At 39.7% G+C, this 21938-nt stretch overlaps 1 protein-coding gene across 8 annotated transcripts in view; it reads right to left on the reverse strand.

Moving 5' to 3' along the window:
* The window catches only part of LOC124134058 (zinc finger RNA-binding protein-like), a 31037-nt gene extending 11910 nt beyond the window's left edge, over positions 1–19127 (reverse strand). For 2 of the 8 annotated variants that reach the window (XM_046498687.2, XM_046498686.2), the window contains exons 1-16: positions 18992–19127; positions 16152–16359; positions 15469–15556; positions 14306–14491; positions 13979–14032; positions 12690–12874; positions 10263–10436; positions 7274–7490; positions 6243–6347; positions 6022–6081; positions 4600–4739; positions 3454–3599; positions 3195–3324; positions 2068–2145; positions 977–1050; positions 382–456 (exon numbers count right to left, since the gene is read on the reverse strand). In XM_046498687.2, coding sequence (XP_046354643.1) covers positions 382–456; positions 977–1050; positions 2068–2145; positions 3195–3324; positions 3454–3599; positions 4600–4739; positions 6022–6081; positions 6243–6347; positions 7274–7490; positions 10263–10436; positions 12690–12874; positions 13979–14032; positions 14306–14491; positions 15469–15556; positions 16152–16355 — 1916 coding nt within the window. In that variant the 5' untranslated portion in view covers positions 16356–16359; positions 18992–19127. Of the gene's footprint in view, positions 1–381; positions 469–976; positions 1051–2067; positions 2146–3194; positions 3325–3453; positions 3600–4599; positions 4740–6021; positions 6082–6242; positions 6348–7273; positions 7491–10262; positions 10437–12689; positions 12875–13978; positions 14033–14305; positions 14492–15468; positions 15557–16151; positions 16360–18991 lie in introns of all 8 variants that reach the window. The other 6 variants (XM_046498684.2, XM_046498682.2, XM_046498690.2 and 3 more) reach the window with 5 other exon arrangements.
* Positions 19128–21938: the final 2811 nt, after the last annotated feature.

The raw sequence follows: 21938 nt of genomic DNA on the forward strand, positions 1-21938 counted from the left end.
GTCTGGACCAGGCAATCTAGTGATTGATATTATTAGCAACATGGGTACAATGTCACACATTCAACCAAGTCACTGAGTCATACGATCCATTAAGTGGCCTATTATGAGCTATATCAATTGCTGAGGTCCTATTCTCATCCAAAATGCCGAGAGGAGTAACAGAGTGGGGTGCATAATGCTAATTCGAACAGTACTTCGGTTATATTATATCCCTGCATGTCAGCCGTGTTAAACCCAAGAGAATGTGTGGCTGCTGAATAACAAAGGACGAAAATGGGAGAGTAACTGCAGATCCTGGCCCAAAAGGCATGGGCTTGACGCCGACAATTACACAATCTTTGATACCATATGTAGAGATACAAATTCAACGTTGCCATTTACCCTTCCTTAGCTTCAGTCTCCTTCTTTACTTCTTTCTTTTCCTTTTTCTCGGCTTCGGCATCTTTCGGCGCATCACTGCAACACAGACTAGGTCTCATATACCTCACTATCTTCCTTATGTAATTCAGTTCTAGTAACTGTTTAATGCTTCACTCAGAAGTAATTAAGCTATATGATAGAGGCCTGCAAACAATCAGTGAGTGAGTGAGTGAGTTAGGTAGGTTTAACGCCGCTTTTAACAGTATTCCAGTTATATCACGGCGTGTCAGCTCAGGTATGGTGCTCACAAACCTAGAAACATAATTGAGGCGAACCGGGATTCAACCCACAATCATAGGTTTCTAGCATGCCCAAGGGACACAACTCTGCACAGTTAATCGCAGCTGACGACTGGGCCACCAGTGCCCCCTGCAAACAATCAAATCAACACCAGATAATCCTGTGACTGACGTTATGAGCAATGTCCCACATTGTCCAAGTACGAGGAAACAAAAGCAGCCAAGTCAAAGTGCCTGCCACCCATCGTCCTTGCCTCCTCCTATGACCAGCATAGGTTGCTAGGGACCTATTCTAAGAAAACATTGCATAAATTTACCTGTCGGCAAGGAAGTCTGAGACCTGCTTCAGCGCTCTTTCACAAGAAGACACGATTAGCTGTACTGCCTGAAGCTGGAACAAAATTACAAAAAAAATCACACATTCCCATTTAATTTTAAATACAAACAAATTTGAGCATTACATAATTTATAGACATCTATTGCATCTGTCAGAAATACTTTACCTTTTCTTACCTAATAATTGATATTAGCATAGTCAGTGGTTGTGTTGTGAGATACAGCATTGGTGTGTCAGATGATGACAGTGACTAGGAAGGTACTTTCGTTAATCAAGAAAATGTTAGTGAGACTTATCAGAAATTATTTGTTAGTCTGACAGTTCACAAAAGAAACCTTGAATGGATGCAAACGGAGGTGAGGTGAAACTGGGTTTCATATTACATTCAAGATATTGCACTTAAAGTGAAATGTGCATGCAGGTTGTGTGTGGCTGCTTGCACTAGTCTGAACATATACCAGTTTTGTTGTGCTAGCCCACAAAGATGCAATGCCACAGTTTTAACATGGATACTCCACTCAGGCGCATTATACTGCCTCTGAGCTGACCAGTTTTTTAACGTCTTTTGGTAAGAACCACAAACCTTCTGCTCTACAGGCAGACACTATCCACTACATCGGTTGTTCATAATAAAATACAAATAACATAAGAGCAAGCTAGTTCTTAACTTTTAAAATAATGGTAATAATTAGTTTGTTCTGCTGTTAATGAAAGTGAGCTCACTCTAAAAATACTGAGTTGGAATATACCCTGCTAATATTGAAGTATCAGTGCATATGTCATGTATATGGTATGAAAATATATGTCAACTTTTATTTTCTGACAGTATATGCAACAGGTCCAAAAGTCAATTTAGGACTAAATGCCTTAAGTCAATAAATTAGTCATAACTGAGTTCCTTATCATTCATTTGAATGGAATACTGCTACTTGACATGCTTTACCCAGTCTTGATGTTACTGTCAAACTAAAGGTCAGTATTTTATAGCTTGCTACAAAGTGTACCTTTACAGCCCCAATAACAATTGTCAACCGCCATGCTCTAACCATCACTATGGCAACCTAAGCCTACCTCTGCTTCCGTTGGGTATATGGCAGTATGTTTGGACATCACATGGCGATCATCAGCTGTATCTGGCTTTCTCATGTGCTGCAATATAAATGAACAAAGTCATAACGAATTCATGGAACATGTAAAAACTGATCTATAACCCTTTTTTTGGCTATATATTATCATCATAAGAACTAGTGGACTAAAATGTCCACTAAAGTCTGGACCAACAATCCACTGATTGACATAAAGAGCAATTCACAAGTTTCAAAGCTTTGAGGATGTACATTATTCCTTTTAGAGTGTGACATTGCCACATCTTATTCAATAATGATGCAAGAATTATCACCCACATGAATCAGTTAGGAGCACAGTCTCTTACACGAAAGAGTCTCATAGAAATACCCCAACATGGATTATTTCATATGAACATTCATCCATGTGTTTCACTTGCCAGTGTTTATACGGAAGTGAGCAGTGTGCAATGTTTACGAAGAAAGCTCCATCACAACGCGCACAATCTTTCATTATTCTCTCATTATAGCACAGGGAATCAAATAACAATTAAGGAGCCTTGTTGCAGTATTTGACATGCAAAACAACCCATTCCACAGGCTCATGTCATATATAACCATTCTTACGACTGGTTTACACCAACAAGGCCAAAGACTGTGATTGTCACAAGACAGGGTATGTTGCGACAGGACAGTAAAAGGCAGACTCTCCCATCCATGAATTTTTACATCAGCAAGCCAAACCACATGTAAAAGAGCACTGTTACGATGGGCGAAACATTGTCCAAGACCAACCGTTTGTCCCAAAAGAAGCGATAGACATTATTACTTTGGTTGCTCTTTGACCAAAATGGGAAGGTAATTACATTTGAAAGTGCATTAAGCACAAGAGATCAGTCAGGATAAACTGTAAAAACTTCCATACAAGCTTAATGACATGCCATGCTGAGGGTAAGGATCATTAAATAGTTTGTGACTCCCCTTTTGTAAGTCACACGCACAGGCACTCACACACCTCTATGCAAATGACAACAGTTTTTTGTCACTTGAAGTATGCATAATACTGAGAAATACACTTTAAGAAATCCTTTATCCGTGACTACAAAGACAGCTAAATAAAACTTGATATCTCACCATTGGTCCAGGCCCTCCCATGAATGGGCGTGGCGGCATCATTCCTGGGGGTCCCTGATGCCGCTGCCATTCATAATACTCCATCATCTCGTAGCGGCGTTGATGCTCCCAGTACATCTCCTCTTCCATCCTAGGTCAAAAAGGTAAAACTTGCGATAAAAATCTTATTTCTACCTAAAGGGTGGTTGGTTGGATGTATTACACTGCTGTCAACAAAACATTGGCCATATCATGGCGGTGTTTCCAATGTGTCGTTTACCTCATCTCTTCCCTCCACCGTTCCTCCTGTTCTCTGCGTCGCCAGAACTCCTCCTTCTGAGCTTGCCTCCTCAGTTTCTCCTCCTGAACTTTGCGTGCTCGGATACTGGGCTTAACCTCCACCTGCAGGTTGGGGTCAACCTTTTTCTGGAACACATCACACTTCATCAGCAAACATACGTCTTCAAAAAACATACATCTTCAAAAAACATACTTCAACAGCAAACATACTTCAACAGCAAACATACTTCATCAGCAAACATACTTCATCAGCAAACATACTTCAACAGCAAACATACTTCAACAGCAAACATACTTCAACAGCAAACATACTTCTTCAGCAAACAAACTAAACTGAACTTGTATGCAATCAATCACGTCATCTTGTATTGCAATCCTGATCTAAATGTTTAATGCCCATGCTGTTTGATACAATTTAGTGAATATTGATACAAAATGAGTAACTCACTGCTACAGAAACATGGACATTTATCCAGATTACCATGGTTAAGGTTGACAATGAGGCAGAAATTCAATATTCTTTTTAAAATCACTGGATCAGCCTAGTTCATGTTTAGCATTGAATAGATTGCAGATCTACAGTGTTGAGTTTCATTATACACTTACAGATAAAATTGATATCCAAATAAGTATCCCCTTACAACTAATTCAACACATCAACACAGGGATCACTGTATCAGAAAAGACTTAAACTGTCAAATGAAGTTCTAATAACAGAGACTAACAAGGGCAAAAGTGAGCGTGGCTCACTAATACCCCCGACCCGCCTAGTGTGTCAGTAGTTTCAAATTAAATAATGGATAGGGTTAAGGTTTGAAAAATTCATTAAAAAATGGAAAATTAATAAAAAGTGTTTTTTTCTTTTGACTGCGCCCCTCCATATGACACAGATTATATGTACTAAGTTTGAGATGAATCCACTGAATAGTTTAAGAGAAATCACGTGGACATAGTTTTCGGACGGATGGACGGAACCTTGGTATAATTATATGACCCCGACCTAAAAGGTCGGGGGTATAATAACAGTCTCACACAAGGCACAAGGCACAAGCTCAAGCTAAAACTAATCAAGGTCGTGGAGCTCCTGTTTCAACAGCTAATTTTGTACTTAATGAATTCAGCCTACCTTATACTGTAGTCGATGTCTTCTACCCTTTAGATGCATCTCCTTGGCGTTGGGGTCGTTAAACTTACACTCGCAGAGCTTGCAGTTGAAACTGATAACTTTACCCTGGTCATTCTTCATTTCCTCAATGTATTCATGACCTGTAATAGAAGTGTTGCTGAGTTTGGGTTGGAGTTAACACATCCTATCAGAAAAACAATAAAAGCAGAAACAAGAGTGGGTGAGTGAGTGAGTGAGTATGGTTTAACGCTGCTTTTAGCAATATTCCAGAAATGGGCTTCACACATTGTAACCTTGTCGGGAATCGAACCCGGGTCTTCTGCGTGACGAGCGAACGCTTTAACCACTAGGCTACCCGACCGCCCCTACAAGAGTGAATGACATCAGAGATGTTTCAGCCATTGAGCAACAGTGACAACATCAGTGAGTGTAAGCAATGTTTCAGCCACTGAGCGACATCAACAACAGTGACATCAACAACAGTGACATCAACAACATTGACATCAACAACAGTGCAAATCAACAACAGTGACATCAACAACAGTGAGTGTAAGCAATGTTTCAGCCACTGAGCAACATCAACAACAGTGACATCAGCAATGTTTCAGCCATTGAGCAACAGCAACATCAATGACATCAACATCAGTGACATCAACAACAGTGAGTGTATGAGTGTAAGCAATGTTTCAGCCACTGAGCGACATCAACAACAGTGACATCAGCAATGTTTAAGCCATTGAGCGACAGCAACATCAGTGACAGCAATATCAGTGACAGCAACATCAGTGACAGCAACATCAGTGACATTAGCAATGTTTCAGCCATTGGGCGACAGCAACAACAGTGACATCAACATCAGTGACATCAGCAATGTTACAGCCATTGAGCGACAGCAACATCAATGACATCAACATCAGTGACAGCAACATCAGTGACAGCAACATCAGTGACATTAGCAATATTTCAGCCATTGGGCGACAGCAACAACAGTGACATCAACATCAGTGACATCAGCAATGTTACAGCCATTGAGCGACATCAACATCATCAGTGACAGCAACATCAGTGACATTAGCAATGTTTCAGCCATTGGGCGACAGCAACAACAGTGACATCAACATCAGTGACATCAGCAATGTTACAGCCATTGAGCGACATCAACATCATCAGTGAGTGAGATAAATCAGCAATGTTTCAGCCACTAAGCTTGATGCAACCTTAAAAAAATTGTGTCAGTAAAAATGGGGTAAGAAAACCCATGTGAACCAGGCTATATTTGTGCACCCCTTGGTGAAACCCATGTGCTCACGAACGAAGGATCACAATCTGGTGGAACATTGAACTTGAGCCTACAACCGGACGATCCTGCCACCAAAGGGACACTGCTCTGGTTAGTTTCACACACTATTCACTAATACTCACCAACTGGAGCTACATCTTTCTCTCCAAGAATGTTCAACTTATCCCCATCTGCATCCAGCTCTGAAATAACCAAATCAATAATCAATTATTACGATTTTGCACAACATATATATCACACACCAAACGACATATCAACCACACATAATTAATATTAGAAAAGCTGGGGAACTGAAGAGTTTAATTCAAGTTCTTTTTAGATTCAGCGTTAGAAATTGGCTCACCGTCCGAATCTGCTACGGAGGACGAGGCTGGCATCTGGTCCACCTTGATGCTCTCTACCTTCACTTCCTCTGCCTTAGCGCCTGTTGTCTTCAGCTGTGTGCCTCCTAAACAGTCAAGAGTCAGTCATGCATCTCTACATCTAATGAAACATGGGACTGGTAGGTTACACTACAGTTGCAAATTTTATATTTCAAGGTTGAACCATGCTCAAACCTCCATAACAAACAATTCTAAAGACAGATAGTTCAGCTTCCTTCCAACAGTTATAGAGCAACCATTATGTGTGAGTGAGTGAGCGAGAGTACGGTTTTACGCCACTTTTAGCAATATTCCAGCAATATCATGGCAGGGCATTATGCATGAGATAGTGTTGGGTTCAACACCTTTTGGAATGAGTGAGTTTGGTTTAACACCGCTTTTAACAGTATACCAGTTATATCACGGCATGTCAGTTTAATGTGGGAAGAAAGCCCAAAGTGATGCAGGTCTCAGACGTTTATCACTTTGGTGAAACCCCAAGCACGGGTATGGTGCTGACAAACCTAGAAACATAATCGGATTTGAACCCAAAATAATAGGTTTCTGGCATGCCCAAGGGATGCAACTCTGCACAGCTAATCGCAGCGCCTCAGACGACTGGGCCACCCACGCCCCCATACTGCTTTTAAACAGACCTTTCGTCATATCACAGTGTCAGCCTTGTGGGAGGAAAACATAGATGTTTACTAATTTGGTGAAACCCTCAGGCACAGGTAGGATGCAAACCTGGACAAACCTGGACAGATAATGAGGGTGAATCTGGTATTTAACCCAGAATCTGGTATTTAAACCACAATCATAGGTTTCTGCACAGCAAATTAGTCCCTTAGACAACTGGGACGCCATCATGAATCTTGATGCCTGAATTTCGAGTCTTTCAAAACAGCCACAAAGGTATCCATATTTGTTCTCTACCTGCCCAAAGGAACTAACTTCCATGCAACATATGATAACAGCTCATCTGGTGGAAAAAAACACATCACCAACTCACCAACAAATGTAATTTTGGGCGCTGCAAGCACTTTCTTGGCTGGTTGCTGTGCTGCTGTTGCCACAGTCTTCCCAATGATGGCCTTGCCCCCTGCAGACGTGACAGTGGCTGCGCTGCCCGTGGACTTGGCTGTCGTGGTGGTGGCTGGGGAGTTGGACACTATCACAGGATCAGTCGAGGGAATGGGCTTGCCCAGCTTTGTGTGCAGCTTCAGCACCTGTAGGCCACATGAGTAGGTATGTAGATGTTCTCTAGTTGCTGATAAACACTTCCTCATATTGAAACTATGAACAACTCATTTTAGTCATCAGTGGAAACAATATTTTATTGTTTCACTATTATAAATACCAAATTGCTATTAAATAAGTAGGCGACCATCTTTCCGAGGCAAGAGAGTTAACCGACTTTAAAAGTCCAGTTTCAACCCTTGCCGAACTAGGCTGGATTTACTGGGCTGACCAGTGGCTATTACCAGTTAAGAACCTTCTAAGCCTCTGCTATGGACCAATCAGATTCCACCTCTCGCATCACTTGTGTTTGCTTCACACAAAATGTTGGCGCCCAGTCAGGACGATCTGATCGATAATCAAGGTCTACATTGTGATAAAACGGGAAAATATCTGCTGACAACGAGTTGGCGGTGCACATGCTTTGCAAATCCTGCAATCAACCGAAATCTGTACGGCAGATTTTGATTGGACTATGCATGGACTCGTTAGTCCAGCCAAAATGTAACTCCATAATACCAGCCAAGTTCAGCAAGGGTGGAAACTGGACTTTTATAGTCAGTTAACACTCTTGCCACTGGAAGATGGTAGGCCACTAACACGAGTGTAGGTATGTAGATCTTGCTGACGGGTCCTACAACAGTTGAGACAAGGGACAACCTCCATTTGTAACTTTAACATGACGGATAAAACAAGCACCCATCAACTTTGTTATTGGAGGTTTAAAGTGTATCACAGGTTATATCCCATTAGTTAGACGTCCCATTAGTTAGACGTCCCAATTGTTAGACAATTTTATTTGGGCAAAGACGGAATATCCCTACAGGTGTAATGGATCAGTCCTAATTAGAATTTAGTACTGAGTAGGGATAGGGGACTCACAGTTTAGGGAGTATATATGTTACAATTTCGTTTAATTATCCTAAATTACCTTACTCTCAGCACAGGTTCAATAGGCATGAGATTAACTATGTAAACTATGGAGTAGCTTAATTGTCTTACTGTATGATCAGTTAAAGGAGTTGAGTTTAGATTATCTGCTCATCAAACATGATCTTGGGGTACGTGTCATGATCTGTATCGATATGGCTGGTTTAAGGAAAGAAGAGTACATCATCTCTGGGCGTGGAAGTAGGCAGTTGATATTAGATGGATATATTAACAACAGAAACTGCGAGAGGCAAACCTGCACACATTGGAGATGTGGAACCATTTCGAAACTGATGGACCCAGAACCAACAACAACCTTGAGGGATTCCACAGCTGACTGAACTACCTACTGCCACATGTTCACCCTAACATCTACAGATTCATTGAAGTCATCCAGAAAGTCGAGTTCAGTGAAAGGACTAAGGTGATGCAATTGAACTTTGGTGCGGCACTACGCTGCCGTAAGAGAATCTACAGAGAGACAGAGAACCGCCTGGTACGCCTCAAAGATCAGTGCACTAGGGTGACAAGTCTGCTATTGAGTATTAAGATGCTTGTGGACACTTACTTCGTCAGGGATAAATAAACTGTAAAAGTTATTAAATGTTAAGTTAATATTAAAGTATCTTTTTAAAGCTATCTGGACTATTCCATTTTAAAGTCTGAGGTAACAAGCATAAGGATCGGTGTGCACTCAACCGTTTATAGTGTTGTTATATGCTGTCTAACTATTGGGACGTCTAACTAATGGGAGGACACCGTATCACAATATTTTGCAATCCACAAGGCCATATTGCAATACATATGATAAATTTGTATAATTTCTAAATTTTGAATTCAGAAGCAATCTGTAACATCAATGTATGAATTGAGGTTCAAATATAGAACAAAACAAGATGCTTGGACACCAGTGTTTACTTATTAAAAAAATAAAAATAGGCAGCTATCTTTGGCTATTATTGTGAAACGTATTGCAGAAAAAATTAACCTCGATTAGCAACATACTGATAATACAGCTCACTCTTTCCTTTCACACTCATGTCAACTACAACCTGACGTCCCTTATTAATCAAACAAGAGACATCAGATGACAACAAATCCCCCCTGGCCCCAACAAATTCGAAAGAACAAATCATCTGACTGTTATAGTCAAACTTGATGAGAGAATTTCTATCTAATCGGTCTGTCTGCATAGTGTGTACAAGAGTAGTTATTGTGCTATAAAAACAATACCATGGGAATGGGATTCGGAACTTTGTATATGTATGTGAGATACACACCACTATGACAGAGTCAAATTCAAAGTCCATGGAAAAGGAAAAAATATAGATTCTTTAAATCCCTAAACAGCAAAAAGCACCAGTTGACAACCTGGTCTGTGTGTGTGTACAGTTTCAAGAATGAGTACCTATTAGTTTTAGAGATATGGTTCGGACAAAAACACCACTACAAACAGCGCCAAAGTCCAACTTGTTGCCATGGAAACAAGAAGAAAAAAAGTTTGGGTTTTTTTTTAATTCCTACATAGCAAAAGACACTTCAGCCCGATTAATACATGTACCAAGTTTGGATGAAAGATGTTGAACAGTTTTCTAGTTCTACACTGAAACGACACCTACCTCCAATTCAGCTGAGTCTTAACTTTTTTCAATGGAAACAGGGAAAATTGAAACATTCCTAAATTGCAAAAGGCACCACTTCAGGCCCTGGTTAATACATGTAGCATGTGTGGACAGAAAACCTTTCACGGTTTTCAAGTTATGCTCCAGAAACGAAATATGGATGGACAGACAGACAGATGATGACCATAGAGCAGTAGTTCCATAGCCTACCTTTTGATGCTTCGCTCCTCTGATGTGAGCCGCATATGCGTCGGTTCCCGTACAGGTAACATCGCACAGCTCGCACCTCAACTGGTTGTGACCTCTAGCAGCAGGGGCCGCCCCACCCTTCATGGCCTGCTCCTTCTTCTTGTGCTTCTGACCCTCCAGATGCTCCCGGTATGTCTGACAACACACACACCGGACTACAGGAACAACATGGACCAGGGCACTGATGCATCAGCACGCAGGACAATTTTACACAAGCAAATATTTATTTAGCAATTGTTTGAGGTGAGGTGAGGTGAAATTGGGTTTAACGTCGCGTCCAAGATTATTGCACTTATATAGCGACGTGCATGCACGTGTGTGTGTGTTGCTGCTTGTACTAGTCTGGACTGATGCCGATTTATAGTGCTAGCTCACTGTGATACCATGCCGCAGTTTAACATGAATACCCCACTCAGACACAGTATACTGACTCCGAGCCGACCAGTCCTTGTTTTAGCCCCTCAATGCGGAGCGCCAGACAGGGTAACAACAAGTACCATATTTTAACGTCTTTTGGCCGGGGATCAAACCACGAACCTTCCGCTCTCCGGGCGGAAGCAATTGTTTGAACTGCATCAAAGGACAAAACATAATGTGTCCAAATGCACATAATGACAATGGCAACAGATATTTATTTAGTAGTTGTTTTGTCATCGGTTTTTGCACTATTTGAACTCCAACCATTTATAAGTTTTCTTTTACTACTGCATTCATGAATAGATAACAGGAACAAATAGTTACATGGATAACTGCATGATCTAACGGCAGTACTGAAGAAGAAATGGGTGGTTTGGAGTTATGTAAGACAGCCATGAAAACTTTTTGTTTGTGTCCTTACTGTCAAATATTGTGATACTCATTGTATTGGGATAATTATTTCTCACATGTATTGATCACATTGTATGCTTTGTTTTTGTCAAAGCCCTGGTAAGCTATGTTACATCACTGTTGCCAGTAAATAAAAAATCTCATTAAAATCAGATCTTGGTTCTCGCTACTGCTAAACAAAGATCTGAGGACATCCTTTTACGTGTCACATTCAAACAACCTTTCAGTGGGATAAACATTTGAATGGAAGAGAATTTGCATTGCCCGTGGGAAGTACTGCCATACAATTTAGGCCATCTATTAGACATTCCAGAAGGTTATGTGGACATATTTTTCAAAGATTAGTTGCCAGTTCAAAACTAGTGCTGTATACATGGTATAGCTAGAGACAACTGCTTTCTGATTGGCTAATGTTGACTTCATGTTAGTCATTTCATTAGTCGGTCAAAGTTCGCGAAAGGTCGAATGTACATGACCTGTAACTGGATGTTATCAAATTTAGTTTTTGCAGTAGCAAGAATTAAGAACTGAATTTAATGAGATTAGAAAATAGATGACTCTGTGCCTCACAAACACCCATATCACAGGGAGAAAAGACACCCCCGATGAAATCATCCATGTAACGTGTGTGTCCACCTTACCAGTCAGCCTTTACAATCATGTAACACCGAGGCCTATTCTGATGTAACATTCAGTTGGAAAAATACATTTGATAGTTTTAGGAATACAAACCAGAGTGATGCACACAAGGAAGGAATTACGCTGCGTCAAATAATACTTTCCTAATAACTTCACTAATGCTTATCAATCAATGATGCTAATTGTGACCTATGGGATTTCACTTGACTGAACAATTGGCAGAGAAAAGAACACATAATTCATCTATTTTTTTCTAATCATATCAGAATAATCAGAAAGTGCTTTGTAATTCTGTGTAATATGTTGCCTCCTCTGCAAACTTATACCATAGATCAGGCAAATTTCAAAGGGATATTTCATAAGCATATCTATAGAGCATTTGATCTCCATCAATAGGATGGCTGACTTCCTGATTCTCATAACCATTGGAATTGCATCCAAACCCAGCATGCCCTACTGGATGACATGTCATCACTTTTACTGTTCAATGGTGAAAACCTCAGGGAGCATCCATTCGATTTGTATTTTCCCCCAGCCATATCCAACAATCTATCAATTTACTGAGCACCATCAAACAATCTATTCATTTTCACTATCAACCAAATTTGTGACGCTTGGGTATTTTTCACAAAAACAAACTATTCTTTTTCCACCACTGCCAAACTATTCATTTGGGGCATATTTCTGAACAAACTATTCATTAACAAAATCTTCCTACCCCCAGCTTTATTTGTCACTTAAAAGAGGTTGTGACACACAGCCAAGACCGAGGCCATCCAACACTGCTCAGTTAAGCCAAGCATAAAGTATGTTCAACATGTTCAAACAAAAATCAGAAATTTGAAATCAAATTATGTATTTTTTTCAAAACTAATAGCACACATTGGCCATTTGACCCAAGGAAAGTGGATCCACTACTACCTGGGGTCCAGCACAGCTGATTTTGCAGACATCACAGTAGTGAAGCTGAGGTTGTTTGGGAGGCCCCTTGGGCCGGGGTTTGAATGGCACACCAGGTTTCTTGACCGCCCAGGTCCCAGCCGTCTTCACTGCTTGCTGCTGCTGATAGTACGAGGTGGCCGCTGTGTACAGAGCAGCATCATAGCCTGCAGTCAATATCACCATAACTCAACAAATACTTACGCTCTACGCCAAATAAAGGTTAACTACCTCTCTGGGTGGTACAAATTATCTGACAATGGTAATAAAACAAAGTCTTATCAATGAATTGGCATTTCTGACCTTAACATTATCAAACATACACAAAATGTGTCAAGGAAGTGGTCTAATATACATTTATCTTCAAATCAAATTTCTGAACTAAAAATTATCAACATATACAATACTGGTCCAGAGCATGTCTATCACCCCACAAAGCCAGTAGTACAAGCATTTATTCCCTACACAGATGATCCTATTTAATCCCTGTAAACAGGTTAAAGTTGGACCATCTGCATTTACAGCTATATATGTGATCTTAACATCTGTTAACACCATTTTCAGCTATCACTTGTATCAGTCATATTATTACTTTTAGGTACTAACTTCTTATGACCAATCGACAGATTCAATCATACACATATTTCTACAAATAAAAAATACCTACTATTGCGACTACTAGAAACAATCTACATTTTAATACCTAATACAGAAATACCTCGAACATAATTCAACAAATGTGATTCTACTGCAGTATTAAACACATTAAAAAAATTTGACTGGCCCTTTCATACATTTAGTCAAGCAATTAAGTATATTCTAGATAACCACACTTATGAACACATGTGAATGAAATGAGAATGTGATAACACATGTAACAAACGTTATATTTGGGATAACACTTTCTTAGTAAAGTACAAATTCTAGTACTTTTGGGGGTTGAGTCCCATCCAGGATTCGAACCCACACTCTCAGAGTGAGGCACCTAATCGCCAGCACACAAAGTTAGCAAACTAACCACTCAGCCAGCGAGGCTTCCACAAAAAATGAAAGTCCAACAACTAGTAGTCTAGATCACATACTTTGTGTACCCCTCTGACAAGTGTAAAGTAGCACTGCTCCCATGGTCCCATGTGCTAACACATGTCAAACATAACGGGATCTTTCCATCAATTTAAGACATCAATGAAACAAATATGGTGTGGAATTATCATTTACTCAAGGATATAGCATTTGCCCAACCAGGCAAGTACTTTCCTGAAAACACTTGCCTGGAGAGATACTGTACTTGTTCCAAGTTTGTGCGCTGCTGTTACCATTAATCCCTGAATACAAAAATTTGCCAAAAGGATTAAATCACAGCATGGAAAGTCTCACCCTTCAATAGAAATTGCATTCCCTCTTAGTTCTGTATACATTATAAAACAAAAACTGAAGAGACAGAAATAACAACAAATGTTTTAATAAAAATTGACATAAGGACAAAAGATACATGATTTGGCTGACAATGCTAACCTTATTACGTAATAATACGAAGATATATTGTTTCTTGATGATTACGACACATGGTTTTGTAGTTGATTTAAATGTACACATACCTGAAAATGAGGACTGCGTTGTGGTTGGCGCATAGCTTGCCTGGGTGTATGTTGTCACTGCGGGCGATGTTGTGGCTGGGTACACATAGGCTGTTGTCGTCACCTGTACTGCAGGCTGTGCCTTGGGTTGGGCAAGTTGTCTTTGAGCTGTGTTGTAGGAGGAACTCGTACTGTAGGCCGGTTTGGCTTTGGAGGGAACCACTCTTGTGTGTTATTGTTTATTACTGATGAAAACTTTACTGCTCATGCTGATGGACTGTACACACAACACTGAACATGGAGCTGAATGGCATGCAGTAGAGGTGTAACAAACAGACAACTTTCAGTAGGACCTACTTTACCATATTCTACACAAGACTCAGTAGGACCTACATTACCATATTCTACACAAGACTCAACTTTTGATACAATCAGTATTTCCATCAAATGCATCACTTCTGTCCAGTGGGTAAAAGTCTTAAAATATTACTGTCAGGTGGGCTAGCTGGCCCTCAGTTTCAAATTTTACTGGCTTAAATATGCGACAGTTTAATTTTCCAGAAATTTGATTCTCTGAAGGTATTATTAAAGTAAACCCAAATTGTAAATCATGAGTCACTAGTTATGAAGGGGGCAACGCCTATCTTGCAACCTTGATTTGTTACGGATATTAATTTGATATTGGAATGTCCTATAGATCTACTGAAATGGGAGAACCTTTTACTTTGCTCAACTAGGTATGCGTAAAAATATAATCGAAAAAATGTCAGGAGCCAGTCAGGCCTGGGACCTTTCAGAACATTTTACCTGACTGAATTTTAGCTGTCAGGCAGCTATTTCTGTCACAACACTGCTCTGAAAATTTTAACCAATTCTTCATGCTCTATAGCATCATCCTACCGTACAAGATTTTCTTTGAGAAATTATAATGATCTTGTTTCTTGCTAACAAGTCACTTCAAATGATGAATAACAAACATTGTAATGATTTCGTCACAAAGCTACATGCAAGTACCCATACAATACCAACTGACCATGTTATCCACCATGGCAAAATGATGAGAGTCTGACAAGATGTCTTCATTGATAAGGGTACAACCTTGCATCCCAAAGATACTGATTGCCGCTGTATTGTTACACAACTACTCGGAGGAATTACTTATCAGACATAACATGGTACAATACCTGCTTGATAGTGTGTTTCTGCTGCTGTGTATGCAGTAGCTTGCGCCGGTTGGTAGTACGCTTTAGTTTGATCATACGTCACTGCAGGCTACAACAAACAATTGTTCAAACATAACTATCTGTACCTATTTCTACATGCTTTTGATCGACGAAGATGTTGGTGTGACAATGCCACATTTGCCAAAGGACAATATTGTTCTACACTAAGCATTTGAATATTCCAGCTGTACTGTTGCATGCTGCAAGACCAAACCTAGACCAGACAATCAACAATACATTGATGCACATGCCTCCTACTGTAAGCTGGATTATTAATGACCCACGCATAAAACAATATGCACAAAACACATTTGAATACACATCATACACAACAAGTGTTCGAATTAAGCAGGAAATTCACAGGAATTCTTGTCACAAGTTAAAGATTTAGTTGATCCCTAGGTTGAAATGTTATAAGAGAAGACCACGAATACCCAATTTAATTTCTGTAAATATAACCCTAATGTTAAAAGTTTAAAATTTAGGAGATTTCTTATCTCTTAAACCATGTTTGTGTGTTGTTTAATGTTGGTTAATCAAATGCTCCATCTAGTTGCCTCTCACAAGAAGCATAGGTTACTGGTAACCCTATCATAACTTTGAACTCTCACAATAGTCTCAGCAATGTTATTTGCTATACTTACCGTGACTGCTACTTGTGTGCGTGTCGTGTAGGCATACTGAGGTGCTGCATGAGCTGCTTGGTAGCTCTCGTAGGCCTGTGCTGCTCGGGGAGCCGCAGTAGCATAGGCGGCCTGTGGTGCTGCTGCCACATATGCAGTTTGAGCTGTGGGATAAGCAGTGGCTGGCTGGGCTGCATTAGCTACAGGGTAGACAAAATGAGCCATCCTTCTGGAAGAATAGGAGAAAACCCACATATGAATAAAAGCTAGGTAGAATATTTTTCAACATACCGTATTCGACGTAATAAACGCCCAGGGCGCTCTGAAAATTAGAAATAGGGGGCTCTTATTAGAATATTATTTTGGTGGAAAAAAAACAGAGTTGAAAGATAAATTTCGTGGTTTATGCTGACAGCCTGAAATGTTTAAATACGACATATATATTTTTCCAGCATTTAATTGCCCATAATTAAGGGTGCACATAACACACGAGTGCGTATTTTACGCGAATAAGTCTTTTGTACATTGATCAATCGGAGGGGGTGCTAATTGAGATTGTTCGCTAGCCAATATATTAGCAAATATCGCAGTGGGCGCTTATTACGTCGAATGCGGTAATTAACACTTCAACATGTTCCAAGATATATTACCATGATTAAACATTTTTATAAAATATTCCAACATCAATAACCTACAGAAGCACAGCATATTTAATAGATTATACATAGCACATGAGATGGTATTTAACACATGCCAAGGATATATTGAATACATCATCATGAATATGTGTACAAAATATTCAGCATGTTCCTACTGCTGGAATGACAGCAAAACAAAAACTAAATGAACATACATCATGATACAACTCTTTCTCCATAATAATCTACAAAATTCAGATCAGAAATGATCGTTTTTCAGATGAGATTCGCCTAGCCGGTGGCAGCACCGGTGGAAGAGTTTTCATGAACGTACCCTCGTGCAAGAATGGCCACCTTGCGTGAATTACAAATTTTGAAATATTTCTAGTGGCCAAACAGCAAGTTGGATTTAGAGTTTTTAGAATATGGTCTGATACATTTGTTTCCAAATTTGTCCATAAAAATAGAAATCTGTGACTTTATCATTCAAATGTATCTCTTAAACATTGTGAATATCAACAGTCTTTCAACTTCCGGGGATTGAACCTTGAGCAATGATCATTGTATAATGAACTGTCACTTCTAGTTAATTGAAAAGTCCATATTGATAAGATTTCATTTGATACGGTCAGAGACCCGGCCTCTGATATGGTACACATTTCAGACGGAAATAAGACGGCAAAATTCACGAAAGCAATGGAATGTAAATAATATTCGCTATTTCATGTCATCACTCTAAACATATTGAATTACGATCTAAACACACTTTGTCAAACTTTGATGACTGCAGATTGTTGTCTCCTGCATGCCAACGAAATGAACAGCTGATGGTGGTAAACATGCCTCCTAAACGATCTATAATGGTCCGCGTGAATAATTCCCCATCAAGTCGACAATGAACAGAAATACAGAAATATTAGTGTAATTTCTCCTAAAGTAGACAATGAACAGAAATATAAGTCGAATGTAATTTTTTGTTAATGATGTTAATAACAATGCTAATATTTTTAAATACATGTATTCACAGTGGAATAATTAATGTTGGAAAATAGGATATCCGAGGATATATCTATATAATCTGGTAATTTTACTTGCAACAAGTACCAAAAATCAAATACAGTTTCCCCACTGTGTGAACATGGTGAAGATGAATTATCTCTGAAAATTAGCAAAATCTCATCACACGCCAAAAAATCTCATTGCTTTTGGACCAGGGGAGATTTTCTCTTTTAGGTTAAAATTTCCAGGATAATCCCTGCGTATTCCCCCTCCAAAAGTTATATATGTATGCATAACCGTTCAATCCTTTGGCTTAAGTGTTACCTTAGTTTTCACGTTCAATATAACAAAGGTACATTTTAGTGGGAAGTATAACATAGGAAAAAATGCATTAAAATTTAAAAACTAATAGTAATATGATGGATACAGAAAAGGTTTCAACCTGTTGAAGACCTAACTATTACATGATTTTAAGAATACAGAGAAAGCATGCTCTAAATTTGCATGAATTGATCCACCAATTGCTTTCTTCAAACAACGATAAAGTATTTTTACCAAATCCCAATACTACATCAACATGATCCAAAAACAATCTTGCCACGATATTCTGTAAGGAGAAACGCATCCAAATAACCACAGACGATATCACGCAATTGTTTCCAAACCATGAGACTTATTTGTGTTCGAGCCAATATTGGCTGATGATGCGAAGAGAAATGAAGTTAACATAGATACAATCTATAATGCACATGATGTACTAATTACTCATTCTACCTTATTTTAAGTATGATACTGACTTCAATTTGTGCAGGAAATCAGGACAATGACCTCTGCTGAACACAGGTTCATAACATTACCAATCAACACAGGCCTGCAATAACAACAAAGCACGCACCAAGTCACGTGACATGCCATTTTATCCGGCGTGCATCCGCCATTTTCCTTGGCAGCGTGGTTACGAATTCCAATCAAAACAAACCCTACTTGCATGCACGACAATTTGCAGTACATTTTCCTAGCAGCTTCTTACAATTCACAAATCGAAATACTACTCGGAATACACGATTGAGGAGCATGAAGCACATGTTACTCGGGTTTCATAATGCACGTCGATCGACTCTACTATGTAGTATGTACTCAATCACAGCTACCACATCATGTAGTCAATCGAAAAGATGCATAAACATTTACATATTACATAAACTACACTTTAACTATACGTACCCCTAGGGATTGTTGAAATCCTTTGTTTATCAGTGTATTATCCGTCGAGTTTCATCAGCACACGTTTCAACAAAAATGTTAGAGAGAGAGAGCCGTGTGCAAAGGTCACGTGATTTTGTTGCATTCTCGCTTTCTCGCGTGGCTATTCTTAACATGCCTAATGGCGACTCCTTCGTCTCTGTAAGGAGATTGCAATGCGCAAATACCACACGACAAGATGAGAATAAAAACGCGAATTCATTTGATATTTATAAATGTGATGTCAGAAACAACGATAGATTCATCCCAAAGTTAAAATTTCATAACATTTAACAACCATTTCAGGGGGTGAAATACATGCGTGTCATTCACAATTTTACTGAATGTTAAATGTTGGCCTCGACAACAAAGCTATCGCCTGCATCTGACATACATGTTATCAATATTTAATGCAAAAGACTTGAGGTTCTCAAATTACACCGTGCTGTCAAATTAGCAGTTTCACTTGGTATGAGGTTAGTTAAGGTCTCTTCTACCAGCAGGATAGAAACGTCAATCTAAACTGTAATCTAAATTTCTTTCAGACTATAACTGTGTTTTTCGGTTAAAGACATGCAGAGATATATAAAAGCGTCTCTAAAATAAAAGACCAAACAAGATATTACTGAGATTCGTAGCTAATCGACAGCTTCCATGAGAGAAACGTGATCGAGTTGATGAACGAGCTATTGTATGTTATTTTACGCCACATTCAGCAATAAATTCCAGCACGGTATAGATCTAGATCTAATACGTGGAGCCTAATACGTCGGCTGTTTACGATTCGGAGCTAAATACAACCAGTGTTGATGGTATAAGCAACGTCTCACAGCGTCCAGGTATGACAACACAGGTAATAAAAAATTAACAAATTAACACCCACTCCCGCCCCACCCCAATGTGTGCAACATCACCACGTACCCTAATATATCGCATGACTGCATAGACTGCATAGACTGCTTGACTGAGAGAGTGCTTGACTGAGAGAGTGCGGGTTCGAATCCCGGATTTTGAACATGTTTTTAACAGCTGCAAAACCAGATATTTTTTAAATAAAAACTATTACCCTAAAATATGTTATTTACAAAAGCAACAAAAAAGCATAACTACTTTTTTCAAGCATTTTCTAGGTCAATAGCGAGAGAGGGGGTGGGGGGTACACTGATAGATAGATAGATAGATAGATAGATAGATAGATAGATAGATAGATAGATAGATAGATAGATAGATAGATAGATAGATAGATAGATATTTATTCTGTACCATGTCCATTAGTCAGTCAGTAAAATAAGGGGGTTGTTTTCCATAAATTGTGTCTTGTTTGTCATGAAAGGTATGCCAATATGAATCTCCCAGGTGTGTTCAAGGAGGTCAATATTGTGGCGGCCCCTTTAAAACACATAGTTATGGGTCAGTGTGTTAGTGGATGCGCTGGACACACACAAGTAGTTGTGGGTCAATATGGCGACAGTCTCTTGTACGGACATTTTCATACATGTTTTGAATTAAATTTAACATTTTTCAGAAGAAGGCTTTTTATGTTATAGAATATGTAACACATAACTCATCTCATCAGGCTTTTTTGTTGCTTTATTTTGTAAAAAACATAATTTAGGCTCATAGTTTTATTTACAAAAATATGGCCTGATGAGACTCATACGTGGTACGAGTTGAAAGCGCTAGCCAATAAAGACTGGGTTCGGTCTTACTCCACTTATTTAATTATTACTATCTATCTATCTATCTATCTATCTATCTATCTATCTATCTATCTATCTATCTATATATATATTGCTCAAATCCAATTGACCCGTGAAGATTCCGGGGTAGAAAAGGTCTTCAGCAACCCATGCTTGCCGTAAAAGGTGACTATGCTTGTCGTAAAAGGCGACTAACGGGATCGGGTGGTCAGGCTCGCTGACTTGGTTGATGCATGTCATCGATCCCAATTGGGTGGATCGATGCTCATGATATTAATCACTGGATTGTCTGGTCCAGACTCGATTATTTACAGACCACCGTCATATAGCTGGAATATTGCTGAGTGCGGCGTTAAACAACAAACCAACCAACCAAATCAAATCCAATTATCTAGTGTATAAGTTCTTTTGCCGGGCAGTTTATATGAAATTTAGTTGATTGTGTGTCATCATTACCCGCGATTGTTTGGCATTGTGTTTATGCTACCACACAGGCTTGCCTGGTCCTTTCTAATGATATTTTCCAATCTTATCAATCAAAATATACAACTATAATACAGGTCTTGCCGCAAATAACTGCGTGATTGCTGATGCGGAGTTCAGCACTCGCACACTCATCCAACCAACCACCATGCCACCATATGTGTCAGACTGAAGAAAAACTGATAGTTCTTAGCGAATGTGGGGATCGGTTGGTCAAAATGGAAGACTGATTATCAAGTGCGACACGTCTGGCCAAGAGTGAGTGAGGTTGTACGCCGCTTTTAGCAACATTCCAGCAATATAGGCGGGGGCGGGGGCGGGGGACACAAGATATAGACTTCGCACATTGTATCGATGTCGGGAATCGAACCCGGGTCTCCGGCGTGACGAGCGATCTTTTTAACCACAAGACTATATACCGGACCGCCCCTCGTCTGGCTGAGAGAGATCCATGGTGGCGTGACCTTGTAGAATTCGCCGGGCCTGTTCCACTCCCACGGATCCAGATCTGGTTGTCTGCTTTGAACGTGTTGTTTGTTTGTTTGTTGTTTAACGCCGCACTGAGATATTCCAGCTGTAAGACAGCGGCATTTATATAACCTGGACCAGACAATCCAGTGATTGGCGTTATCAGCAACGACCTACCCCGTCGGTGTACGATGGCACACAACCAAGTAACTGATCCTGACCACATTAAGTTGCCTGTTATGATGGTGACATATTCTAGCCCGGAATCCCCACGACCC

The sequence above is a fragment of the Haliotis rufescens genome, unplaced genomic scaffold (assembly GCF_023055435.1).
Source record: "Haliotis rufescens isolate VD_foot unplaced genomic scaffold, xgHalRufe1.0.p SCAF_1, whole genome shotgun sequence".
Classification (NCBI taxonomy): domain Eukaryota; kingdom Metazoa; phylum Mollusca; class Gastropoda; order Lepetellida; family Haliotidae; genus Haliotis; species Haliotis rufescens.